We start from the raw sequence: 13,805 nt of genomic DNA on the forward strand, positions 1-13,805 counted from the left end.
ATGCACTTGGGAGACATATTGTGGAGGTGGAACTCAATAACTATTATTTGTTTCAACCTCTAGTACTCTTCATTTTTCTCCTCTAGAAAAGGTGCCTCAGTATATACACTCAGAAGGAAGTTACATAAGATTTCAACATATGTGTAGTAGAATTAATTGGAGTCTTTCTGGAGATAAAAAGTCTCTGAAGAAAAAAAAATTCACACAGATACAACAAAACAAAAGCACCCCTTTTCAGATCAAAGTCTTCTCTGTGTGTGGTAGAAGGTTAAAGAGATGATCAGAACCTTCCCACCACTCCTTGCAGAATACATCCTCTTAAAAGTCATGCAAGAACTAAGGACAAAAAAGGAAACATTTAAAAAGAGTCAACACAGTAGCTAGTTTCTTTTTTTTTTTTTTTTTTACTTGAAAACTTATTTTAATCATCAAATTTTGGCAGTTACAAACCTGTACACTGTTGGGGTTTTTCGTTGTTGTTGTTGGTGGTGGTGGTGGTTGGTTTGTTTTCCTTCTTTTGCGTGTGTGTGTTTTCTGTTTTGATTTTTTTTTCTTTTTTTTTTAAGAACACAAGACAATACTGCCAACAGCAATATATGCAGGAACAATCTATTTCCATTAGGGACAAGTTTCACTTCAAGTGTCAGCTTTCCCTTTTGCATAAGGTTTGGTGTGTTGTATGTGCAAGTTTGGGTGAGTGTGCGTGCATGTGAGGAAAGAACGGACTTCATTCTGACTCTCGAAATGGTACAACAATCAGGTACTTAATAATGGGGAAAACACTTTCATCCTAAAATAATGTCAATAAACATGTTTTCTTAAAAACAAAGAGAGTTAAATGAAAATAATAGAACCAAAGAAAAGGTACAGTACATTTTGAAATGATTAACAAACATCATTTTCAAATCTAAAATCCTTTTGTGTGTGTGTTTGTAGTTACCTCAAATGTTTGGAGACCAACAGCATGGATGACTTAGAATTATATTCGACCCTCCAAATTAAAGCATCCTGATAGGCATCAAATACAATATCTACAAAAGCCTGGAAAATTGAAACCATTTATATACAGTTTTATAAACATTTTAAACACCAAAACATACATCTTTTACAAACCAGCCTGTTTGCAACAGGTAAATGTACAAGACAATCTCTGATACAGTGCTTAAAAAGAACAGCCTCCATTTCCAAACACATTTGTCACTCCCGAAATGCAGTAGTATGGGCTCATAAAATTGTTAAATAGTAGCAATTCAGGGATTTGTTTGTTGAAAGGTTTGCTATAGTACATACTAATGGGTCCAAACACACTCCAAATGACTGTATAATTCTCTAGTGCATCTTAAACATTGGAAGAGACTAATTATGGCCTTTGTGTATTATTACGTACTTGTAATTATTGCTTTTCATTATTATATAAGAAAAGAAATACCTTATTCCTTTCCCATCTTAGCCAGCTGGCTAAATATTAACTGATGCCAACCCTACACATGATGACTTTAAACCTCATTATTAGTAATGTGAAGCCTAAAGACACTGGGTTTTCATCGCATAATATGCAGCTGAACATTGCTAGACACAAACCAGCAAAAACACATAAGCATCTTCATGGACCACACAAAATGATGACACCAAAGAAATGCCTCTTCACATTTGCTTTTCCTATGGCTTGAAACAAGAAGTGAAACTATCAAAGCCTAACCACATTAGCAGTATCTGTGTACTCACAGGGCAGCAGAGTGAAGAGGTCAATCATCTGAACAATGCATGCAAATGAGTACTCGTCTTTCTCAATCATTCCACATAAAAGTGTTATTTTGGTCTTAGAATGATTTATCTTGATCGTCTTTCCTCTGCCCCTTTGACTTTGATGTGTAGATACAGCATTAGTGAGGGCAACAGGTGGGATGAGGATGGGAAGAAGCAATGGAATATACAGTGATTTCCAAGGGAGGTACCAGGTGAATCCCAGAATGAGTTCCCTTTCTAGGGCTCTGAATGATTAGAATGATAGGACAAACCTCAGATGCGTGGGCTTGGCCTATTACATTACTAAGTCTTTGAATATGGCATTTCACAAGTGGGTACACTGAAAGCAGACATGAATGGAACTCAGCAGCAAAATACTTGCAGAGGAATGGGGATAATTTAAGCACCTACTTTAGTCATTATTTATTGCCTCATAGCTCCTATGTACTGTGTGACTAGTGTCAACAGTCCAGCTACTCTCAACCTGACCAGAACATGTGCAATTCAAGTAAAGTGCCGACAACAGGGTAGTGGAACATGGCTTCCAGGAGATGGCACGTAGGTGTCAAGAAAAAGGGGAAGATCCTAAGTGGCTTAAGTATTTTCTATGTGGTTCATCATGGTGGAGGTGGCAGGAACAAAGAACAAGCAGTGCGAGTGGGAAGAAAAATGAAAACAAAAGCAAGATTGCATTATAATTGATGACTGGCCTAAATTCAATTCTGTACTCATCATTTCCTGCCACTTTTAGAGACACTGATTTAGAAAAAGTAGAATTTGATGAACACCCAAAGAAATGTATCAATTCTCTAAGTATACCATTGCTGAGGGTAAGATATTGCAAGGAAACAAGATTGTAAGAATTACAGAGAAATATTTTGTATTCATGGAGAATAGATATTTCCTTGCATTACAAAGAAGGGATGCTGGGAAGTCAGAGGGTCCATCAGAAGCAACTGGTTGCCATGTTCAGTGCAGTTTAGTGGTGAACAATGTTATATAGACACTGTCCAAATGGATGTTTCTAGACATGGTTCAGATACTCAACTTCCAGTGTGAGCCCGGGTAAGTCTCTTCCTCTGTCTTGGTATGTTTCCTTTTTTATGAAGTATGAGACTTTGACCTGCAAATCTTGAGGACTCTACTAGTTCTTTGAATCAGCGGTCATCCCACCTAATTCCACCATGGCTTCACTGCAACCCATTTTGTAATCTACAGGGAAATTTAATTTCCCAGAAGATGAAGAGGTATCATGTGTTTAAAGATAATGGATCAAAATGTAACATATGCTTGTCTGCATATATTTAGTTGCAGAAGTATTCTGCAAAAAAATAGGGAAACTATCTTGAAGAAAGAGATATTTTACATAAGTCAGAGCAAATGGTGGGCACCATTTTCTTTGGTGATTTCACAACTGCATTAGGACCTATTTCTGCCTTCATTACTGTGTCAGCCAGGCATCCTCCCTCGAAGAGATGCTGTGTAAGCAGTAGTGACTCATCCGCACTAATCTCCTTCTAGTATTTCCTGGGGGCAAGAAATGAATTGTTGATTTTACTTTGATGGGTTTTGTCACTGCATTATTAAAAATGTAGCAGTGATTCAATTCTAGCCCATTAGTTCGTCGTTTTCTCCATGATTCTTGAAAATGTGCTTCTTACCTAAGAAAAATACCGAAGACTTTATTCTCAAAAGCAGCTTTAGTGAAATTCATTTATTTCAGGACCACAGTGTGGATAATGTCTCCATGAGTAGGTCTGACCAACAGACAAGGAAAAGAAAGGCTGAAAAACTTGTGAAATGTATCTACTTAGAACATTTGGGAATGAAAGATTATTTTTAAAATGGCAAATGTTCAGAAACACTCCTACAGTGAGGAAACTGGATTAATCACAACTAAAAAAACTAAAAGCACATCTGAATGGATGATATGTAAACTCATGACAGTACAATTTACACACCAATGCCAGATATCATCAGGAACTTTGAACATAGAAATTTGCTCATTAAGCAGATAGTGCAAATATGCAATTTATTTACCATGGTCACTGCATGGGTGGCCATAATCTGATTGAAACAAAAGAAGAAAGTCATTCAGCTTGTCATGTTTAACTTTTAAGTACTGGGTTATTATATCTCCAATGGAATAATTCTTCTGTCAGTTTTGGAAAGACATAGTGAAAGCCCACAGGTCAGATGGGAGGAAAACCCCAAGATGTAATTAAATACTCATATCTTCAAAATTGAGGTTCGTTCTGGAAAATTATAAAATACTGTTTTTAAAAAGCACAGTTTTGCTTTAAGTTTACAAATGGCAGTACCAAAATTAAGGGAATTGAATTAGAGTAAAGTATGGCGTTTGGTGTTTTTCTAACATCACTGAGATCAGAGAAATTGGAAGGTACGCCGTGCTCACTGGCAGGATTTTGAGCTCAGTCCATTTCCTAAAACCATCAAGCTTGCTTTCCTCCAGAGCAGCCTCACTGAGTACTGAGTGCGAGCACATATTTGTACATAGGCCCAGATGCACGTACAATTATAATTTATACACAATAACTAGTCTAATTTCCTTTTTAAAAATGTAATTATTTTATAATGATTATACTACCAATTTAGAATAGCACGTGCCTTTTTATCTGCATTTTTAAGAATTGCATTTATTCAGGCTGAAAACTTTGAAAGTATCACATTTTCTTTTAAACCTGAATTTGTGAATCTTGCTTAAACCTCTAAATCTTGTTCTAGAGAACAATATAATGGGGGCTGGGGATTTAGCTCAGCGGCATAAGCACCTGCCTTGCAAGCAGGCGGTCGTGAGTTCGGTCCCCGGTACCGATAAAAATGAAATAGAGAACAATATAATGAGAGAGGCCAATTCATGTAGCCAAATTAGAGTTATAGTGATGGCTAGAAATATTTACCAGAAAACGTAAAACCAGATAATCACATTTTTTCTAATGTCTGAATAGCATTAACCTCGCCAGCCCACATGGTGGAACCCCAAACCAGCCTCATATTGCTCTTCACTGATAACGTTCTCAAAGATCATAAAACTCAACTATATTATATTGGATGCTTCACACAAACAAAAAACTCAGTATACTACACATGTTACTCAGACCTAATTTTATAGCTGAAAATTGGGCAGCTTATTAAAAAAAATAGAATTGATTTTAAAGGCTTTAGCCCATTTGATATTTGTTTCTCTTTTCATTCATCTAAGACACTAACTTTTCCAACAACCATTACTACTATTTCCATTTACTACGTTCATTTCATTGGCTCAAAATGACATGCAACAATAGTTCCCTGATTGTTGCCGGTTATTAATACTGCAAGGGCCGATGCTGTCACACTTTTCAGGGCACAATACTGCACAAAGACATACAAGACCTGTTGTTTAAAGTGGTGAGTGAACTCACTTCCCACTCTTCTTGGAATTCTTAGCCATGAATGTAGGTACCTACTGCAAGAGTTATTGGTCCCCCTCAGAAATAATTTTTGAGCCTCTCCTCTTCATCCAATTGGATCAAGCTTGCTTGAGAATACTGCAACTTGTGAAGAAGTTCCTTGAGGAAAATATCACATTTCCATAGAATATTCTCTACCGAGACACAAGCCCAGCCAATCATTCCCTTCCTCCGTTTCCATGATACACAGGGCAAAGAGCCCACAGCGTGTCCTCTACACCTGGGTCTGGTGCTGGGTTTCCACGAAGGGTATGTGAAGGCTGGCGAGGCTGAGCTCTGCCACACTCTCATAGTCACTCACGGCCACTTCGGAGTCTTCAAAGCCGCAGGTGGCCGACACATCTGAGGACGAGGTGCCTCTGGAATTGTGCAAGGATAGAGACACGCTGTCTGCTGGGCCTGTTGCCTCTGTGCTTTGGTTCATGCTCACAGCAAAAGTACTAAATTCACAGCCCGCAGGTGGCCCCACCAAATCCGTTTCAATGGGGAAGGGGTGAGGAGGGAGGTACTGGCTAGGGTGAAACTGGGGCCTTCTCCTGCAGTCTGGGCTCAGTGTGCTGGCCAGGGAGACAGGCTGGGAGGGTGGCAGGGCCTCGTATTGGTCTGGGAAGTCTTCAGGCAGGGGAGGGGGCAGCTGGTCCTGACTTAAGAACTCTTCCTCGTGAGGAGGTGGGTATTCGTTGTCAATGTCGTAGCCTCCCAGGTAGTAATCACTCTCCAGCTCCCGGGTGCTGCCCTGGTGTGCAGATCCTCCATCCTGGTTCTCATAGTTGGGCACTTCCTCAATGTCTGACAGGCGTGCCCCCGGCATCCAGTCAGAGGTGTCCCAGTGATAGGCTGTGAGAGAAATGCCAGGAAAGTTAATTTTGTCAGACTAGAATTGCAGTGCAGCTGGAAAAGGAGCAGAGAAGGACCTGGCATGCAATTCTTAACTTCCAGGAGACGCTCAGAAGCCTGGGGTCATCACGTGTCATCATGTGCTACTTACAAGGGTGTCTTGGGAACAGACACACTCAGGTCTGAGGAGGACAAGCAGGAGCAACTTTGAGAGACAGTGCCTGCTGGCTGCAGAGCCCATACGCAGCCACACCACGACCAGTGAGGTTGTGCTAAAGAAAGAATTCAGGATTCCCTGATCCCCACCCCACCTCACTCTTCCTGTCCACATGCTACACAGGGAGCCAGGCTGGCAGCATGCTGGCAGAGAGAGGCATGTCCACTGCCCTGGGGGCCACAGAAAGCAAGGAGGCGTGCAGGCAAATGGGTGTATCGCATACAGGGGAGAAGATGCCGGTGGTGCTTTCACCTTCAACATGGCACACAAGACACCTGAACATGCAAAATTTATATCACAGAGCCTCAGACAGGACGAGGGAAGGGGGCAGGTGAACTCAGCAAAGCAAAAGGCAAAATAAAATATGCTGGGGTTGTGACAGTCACCTCGATTGTAGTTCTGTCCTTGATCCATGACAGACACTGTTTAAATACAAAGTAAAAAGTGAATCTGACAATCCACATCATGTGGGGAGGGATAAAAGAGAGCATTTTAAAGACCTTAAAAATGCCTCTAAAATACTGTGAGCCTTTAAAAATTTTTCACTGTTGTTATTTATAAAATAAAAGATAAATCCTATTTATATTATGCTCTAATTTTATGAAATTAAGAAAAGTTAGATGATTGAAATTAATTGCTATGCTCTTAGAGTTTTTGTTGCTTTCCTATTTCCAGCTCATAGTAGGTGCTCAATAAATATTATTGAATGCAAGAATGAATGCGACATTAACCTGGATTCCGACTAATGGCAATCCCTTGGAAGGGATTATGTAAGAAGAGCACTCCATACATTTAAAAAAAAATTGTGAGCTAGAGTTTTATTCAAATTATTTATTTTATTCCAATCCATACAGAAATATCTAGCGTCTTATTTGAAAATACCTGCTTGTTGCTTTCTCTGTTGATTAAAATCCACACTGGTACAAAGTAACAAGGAAACAAAATGACTAAAATAGTAACTCTTCATGCAAAGAAATACTAGGGAAGAAAAAGTAAATACCTTCATTCTCTATGTTGTCAACTACATTGTTGACAAGCTGAATGACAGTCACTATGGATGCTTGTGGCAGGAAAAGAAGACGGGGAAGGGAAGGACAGTTTCAAGTTAGTTGTGTATTTTTAAACACAGGTTAACATCTTTTCATACACACACACACACACACACACACACACACACACACACATAAAAAACCCACGAAGATACAGCACATAAACACTGAAAGCTGTCCCATACTCTGTCTTTCAGGATCTGTGTCAATGCACACTTTTATCTGGAAGGTCCTGGGGTTACTGGAATGGAAAAGAAAAGCACCAAGTCCAGGTGCTGTCCTTCTCAAATGCATGATTGGCAGAGATTTCTGGATCATAAATTCACACTTCATGGCCCCTAAAATTAATCTAAGAAGGCACTGGCTCATCAAGTTCATGCTAATTTCTCATTAGTAACTCCCAAAGGCTCTCAGAGGAAGACCTCACTGTTCCCCAGGGTAATTACTTGGTGACCAGTCATGCTGCTCCAAACCTAATGCCAATGATGGAAGATGACCTTTGCAGATCTGATGGCTTCTCACTCAAATGATGACCCTGATAGCCCAGATCAAATCAAGGTCCAGATTTTGCTAGCAGTGGGGAGAAAAATCAGCAACTGATCTCTCAAATAGTTAAAATCACACAGGAATTCTGCATGGTCTATCTGGGTTGCTTTAGCTGATACCTGCAGGTTGTGGGGAAATGACAGGTTTCAAATGAATTCAAGAGGCTGTGAGAACAGGCAACCTGCACCATCGCCGGTGCTGCTGCCTGGGAGGTCAGATGTTGTATGTTACTGACATTTTACACACAGTGCAAACTAGTTGTAGCTTTCTTTTGGCTGAGGATACGTAAAGAAGAGCCACTGAGGCAAACATCTTGTGTCAAAGATCTTTGGCTTTGATCTCCTGTGCATGGTCAGAAATTCACTGTTACACAGCTTGTTATTCTAGCAGAGAGACACAGAAACTTTTTACTGCTAAGTGAAGACACTGGGATGATGGTGGGGAAAGTGGATCATTTTAAATCCATGGTTACTTGTATGGTCCTAGAGTTCACCTGTCCCTGTGTTTACCTTGAAGGCAGACTGTGCCATTTTCATTTTGTACTTCTGAATATGATATGGCTCAGCACAAAGAAGAAATTCGGCAAGGCTTCTTTGACTGATGAATAGATAAATTAATAGATACCTAACTTTTGCCAATTGTTGTTAATTGGGAAAAGTGACCTAAGGTTCAGGTCGTGGTAAGGCTGCCTGTCCTTGTGATAATGACTTGAAACTATTTTTGTCTTACCACCATAGGATAAAACATTTACTATTCTCTGATGGTTTCTGCTTTCGTCTCCTGCTCTGCAAAAAACAACCTAAACTCCAGTGCTGGTTCCTCAGCTCAGAAAATGCAGAGGATCAGCATTCCACGCTTTCTCCATTGGTTTCATTTGTAAGAAGCAGAGACAGCAGCTTTGGGGTCATAGAGCAGTCCATGAGCCATACGGATTTGCATGCGACATTCAGGGAGGATGTACATTTTCCTAAGGTGCTGCTTCATAGGCTTTCTCTTTTGGCTTTTTTGAGACAGCATCTAGCTGCATAGCCCAGACTGGTCTCCAGCTTGTGGCAACACTCTTGTGTCAGACTCTTGTGTACTGGCACTGCAGGCATGCACCACCTGTCTGGCAATTTTTAATTAAGTCTACAAGAGCTCATGACCCCAAATGACTGTAAGGCAGATTCAGTGCATCAAGAGGCTACTAATTCTGTAGGAAAGTAGCATTTCTCTAATGGTGGGGAGGTTGGATGCGCAGTGAAGAGGGAAGAGATCATCAATAAGAAAAAAAAAAAGAAAGACAAAAGAAATAAATCTCTATCTGCTATTAAGTATCCCTTCGAATGAGGTAACTCTATCATAAACTATTGAAACAAAGAGGGTTCATTACTGGAGGCCCAGGGAAGCTTTGTTAACCCCTCAGTGGGGTGTGCGCAGAGCTGCAGTGTATGGTGTTTTTCTGGGAATGACCCACAACAGCAGAGTTAATTAGAAACCTACTGAAAATGCTCAAAAGCTCATGAACAGGTTAAAAACAAGGCTGGTCAGTCCATCACCTTCCCACTAACCCTTGTTTTCCAGCACAATAAACAGAGCCCACGCACACAAAGCACAGGAGCAATCTTACCATTGTCATCACCGGAGTCCGACTGGAAGGAGCTGAGGGACTGAACTTCAGAGGCGCTGCCTTTATTACTGCCTGAAAAACAGGTCACTTCTCCTGGGTCGTCAACCCCTTTGTCTTCGTGAACAGCCAAAGAGAAAGCAGAAATGACACTGGTTACCTTGTGCATATGTTAAGTCCTGCTCCTCCACTCTCCAACTTAGTTCAAGGCTCTTTCATTTGCTTAGAGAAAATAACAGCTCTAAAACAGAAAATTGATTGTGCCACCGGGGGCAAAGGTCTGTCAATCAAATGATTTACATTATGGATTTGAAACCCTTCACCTGTGGTAAATGAGCTTCCAAATAGCTGACAGCCGAAAGTAGCTGTTCCCTCCTCAAAGGGAAGGGACTACATGAAAAGTGAAGCAAGGATGAAGTGGCTGCATCGCTCTGTGCCATTCAGACTTCATTGACATCATTTACATGAGCTGACATGGTGTCAACACCAGGTTAAATGAGATTACTTTTAAAATAGGGGTATAAATATTTTATAGGTAAGAATGCCATCACATTTATTATGGTTTCCATCTCTGGGGAACAAGTGTAGTTTTCGATTTTGCCTTCTAGGGGGCAGTGTGGCATCATTTTTGGAAGTGCTGTTCCGTGCCCTGTGTTTAGCAGGAGGTCAGTCAGTGGTGTGAACAAGCCCTTAACCACATACTTCTTTCCTCTTTACTGTACAGAGAGAGCCTGAACAGCAACCCCCACACATAGCACCTCACACACACCAGGACTATTTTCTTGTATTGGATGAACCAAAGGGAGCGATAAAAGCAACCCATATTTTGGGGTTGTCAAGTGCAAAATGAATTAGTTGCCCACAGATCATCTCTCCAGCTAACTCTGCCTTGCTTAACAAAGAAGGAAATGTATTCAGTAAAACCCAACAGTACTTCAGGGGTCAATACAAGTTTTGGCCTGAGGTAGGTCCTGGAAATAAAGCTGTCACATCATGAAGTGGTGGCATAAAATGATCACTAGGAAAAGCTGCAAATCATCACGTAGCATGAGGGGACAAACAGGCACAGAGTTGTGATTAAGGTAACGGTTCTTGCTCATGGCCACAAAAAATCACTGTTTCCTCCATAAAGAGCAGTGTTAGGAGAAGGCATGATGCCTCGGCCTCTGCTGTCAGACACTGAAGCCATGGAAAAATGATGAGTTGGATAAACAACCAATATAAGTGGCGAGAGGCACCAGGGAGAAATTCGCCTTCCAACAGCTGCACCGCAAAATATGACGATGTGCCTCAGCCAAGCACGAGGGGTACACAAGCCTAGCCCTGAATACCAGAAAGGAAAGGTCAGGGATCCACCCCAGGAGACAGTGTTATGCATGAAACTCCCCCACGCCTCCTCCACTTACTCAAAACTCTTTTTTGCCACTGCTAAACAAACAAAAGCTAGTGGACTGGCAACGTTCTAGTAAAGCCCAACTCTACAGATAATTTAAGAGTAGATATATATTTATGATTTAAATCCAAGGGCAACTGTTTAAAATACAAATGTGTCTACAGAAAGAATCAGCAGATGGCCTGCTGGGGCGGCACTAGAATACAAAGATCTCATGCTTGGCCCTCCTCCCTCTTCAAGATGTCCTTATTTTCCTCTTGCTCTTTCCTGCCTAAGCTTCCAAGAAGAGTACTGATGAAAGCATGGGTTGTGGTGCCTGATGCGCAGACTTCGTTAATTATGTGCCTTAAGCAAGTTACTTTACCTACTCAAGCCTGTTGTCCTCCGTGAACTGATGGGCTGGTCATGGCACCCCACGGTACACCACCACCCAGCTGAGACACTGTAAGCTTATGCAGCACCTGGCAGGTGGATTTACCTTTGCATTCTCAACAAATCTTTTTGTCCTTAACCGTGGCATTGTGGCTTTGGCCTTGATGGTTCTACTAAGGAGCTCTTGAGAATCTAAAAATCTTCTAGACATTGAGCTCAGCAAGTCATATAAGAGCTTTGAAGGCTTTTATACACAGCACACTACTTTGAAAGAGCAGGTCTCTCCTCTATCTCTCCTTTTTGATTGTTGGTAGATACAGATGTCCTGGTTTCTCCTTTTTTTGCCTTTTACTCACAAGTAGGAATCTCCAAAGACCTTTGGAAGCTGGTTTCACTACCCTTTATTTACTCTTGCTTTTTACTGAGGAGCTCTGTTCCTGCATAGCCAACCATGCTGCTGCAGACGATTTCCACATTTTCACCTCTAGCCTTGATTTCTCTCTGAACAACAGAGCCAGACATTGTGAACATCAGGTAACCAACCCTACATGCATGCTCTATACTGCTGTAGATGCTCTCCTGCTTCTCAAAGGCCCTCTTTAAGTTTCCTGCCGAGATCTTATTCATGCTTAAAAATACCACATGCCTTTATCCGAGGCATCCCTATCCCCTACCCAGAAGCTAACAGAGGCCACGTGATTGGCTCTCTGCTTTCTTCCTTTTCTGGTCCTGTTCAGTAGCTTCTCCAGGTACCACTTACCTGCTTAGGAACCTGCACGACTGTTGTTGCTGAAATGCATAGTTTCTCCCCTGGTGCTCACCAGACCTTGGCTCTCCTGACCTCTTCTGTGTTCCTCAACACACCAAGTCCTTTCCCACCCTGGGCCTTTGCACCTGTGACCCATCCCTGAGCGTTAAATCCTGTTGCATGAGGCCAGAGAGGGAGCTACCTGGCCTGAATCACTTTCCTGCCTTGTGGTTCACCTTTGTGTTTCACGGACTCCAAATGACAGCCAAACAGAACAACTTTCTTTTCTTCTGGTCCCGTGGGGGCCCTCTCAGTGGAATGCCCTCCTTCGCACAGATCCTTTTACCTGCCTTGGAACTCGAATGCCCTGTGCTCCCCTCCCATGTTCACTTTAGGACTAGAAATGCTCCCTTCTTCTGATCTTCCAGGGCACAGGTTCTGCACATCACTTACTTGGCTATGCTGCTCCCGCTGGAGCCAGCAGGTGCCCTGTTGTGAGACATACGAAATTACCCTCTCTGAGCCTCAGTTCTCCAATCTGTGAATGGAGTTAGAACCATAGTGGTTTTTCAGGGTGGTTACGATTCTATCTAGCATATGCCATGTCGAAGACTCAGTGCACCCGAGCTCTTTCTCCCTTCCCCGATTTGTTCCCATCACTCTGGGGGACCACAGTGCCAGTTCGTGGCCTGCGTACTGCTAGGGCTACTCACTCTCAGTTCCTGCATCCCAGCCGTTCTTGCGGATGGAGTCGCAGTCAGAGCGGCAGGGCGACACGGCAGGGAGGTTGGGGGCCACGCTGCACACCACCACGCCCCGCCGGGCAGTCAGGATGCGCGGGGACTCGGGGTGGAAGGTGGTCATCTCCTGGTGCTCGCCGCCCAGCCCGTCCACCAGCTTATCCAGGTTGCTCCTGGAGTCGCTCTGGAAGCAGGGGGTGTAGGCCATGGGCCGCACGGGGACCTGCGGGGGCCCCACCTCCTGGTAGACGTTGCGCCCGTCGCCCCCGCGCAGGTTGCGGAAGGGGATCCCGTTGCTCTTGTGGAGCAGGGCAGCGGTGGCCGGGTCCTGCACCAGCGTGATGTTGTTGCGGGAGTAGTTCTTGCGGAAGACTTTCTTGCGGAAGACGATGAAGAGGACGATGAGGATGAAGATGACGAAGAGGACCACGGCGATGCCGATGAGTTCCTCCTTGCCCACGTAGGAGTGGCCCGCCTGGATATTGGGCACCACCACGGGGCGCAGCCCGCAGTACTGGCCCACGTAGCCCGGCGTGCAATTGCACAGAAAAGAGCCGAACACATTCACGCAGGCGCCGCCGTTTTCACACTCCTCCCTCTCGCACTCGTTGACGTCTTCCTCACACCTTCAGGGAGAGAACACAAAGAAGCCCTCCGCAACATCAGGACCAGCACAGTGCAAGGAGAAAAGGCTACCTTCAGAGAGAAGAAAGCATCGGAAGGGAACTGAAGTGACAGCGTGTGCGTGTGTGTGTGTGCGCGTGTGCGTGTGCGTGTGTGTGTATTTTAATTTAGGGATTTCTGTGATTTAATTTAGGGATTACCCTCTTGCATAAACATATTCCTACCAATGCAGTCTTTTCTAGGTCTTCATCCCCAGTGGGTGGTGGTGAGAACAGACACAATGGGAAAAGTAACAAGTTCCAAATCCCTCGAGCTAAGTGTGTATCATAATTTAAAAGGGGGCGTTTTTTAAAAGGACATATAGTGCGGCTCTTTCACATTATGTAAAACATTCCTGCCCTCCAACGGGAACCGGTGCTAGCATAGGACCTCATAATCAAACAGACCAGTGTTTCTG

The 13,805-nt window shown here is 43.0% G+C and overlaps 1 protein-coding gene across 7 annotated transcripts in view; it reads right to left on the bottom strand.

The window, feature by feature from the left end:
* Window positions 1-530: 530 nt before the first annotated feature.
* Window positions 531-13,805, bottom strand: part of Fat3 (FAT atypical cadherin 3) — a 646,812-nt gene continuing 633,537 nt past the window's right edge. For 5 of the 7 annotated variants that reach the window (XM_063256268.1, XM_063256266.1, XM_063256269.1 and 2 more), the window contains 5 exons: window positions 12,698-13,350; window positions 9,475-9,588; window positions 7,271-7,330; window positions 6,657-6,692; window positions 531-6,053 (listed from right to left, as the gene is read on the bottom strand). In XM_063256268.1, coding sequence (XP_063112338.1) covers window positions 5,431-6,053; window positions 6,657-6,692; window positions 7,271-7,330; window positions 9,475-9,588; window positions 12,698-13,350 — 1,486 coding nt within the window. In that variant the 3' untranslated portion in view covers window positions 531-5,430. The remainder of the gene's footprint in view (window positions 6,054-6,656; window positions 6,693-7,270; window positions 7,331-9,474; window positions 9,589-12,697; window positions 13,351-13,805) is intronic. The other 2 variants (XM_063256271.1, XM_063256270.1) reach the window with 1 other exon arrangement.

Source organism: Cavia porcellus, unplaced genomic scaffold (genome assembly GCF_034190915.1).
Source record: "Cavia porcellus strain 051 isolate PalLab524CR breed Dunkin Hartley unplaced genomic scaffold, mCavPor4.1 scaffold_9, whole genome shotgun sequence".
Lineage (NCBI taxonomy): Eukaryota > Metazoa > Chordata > Mammalia > Rodentia > Caviidae > Cavia > Cavia porcellus.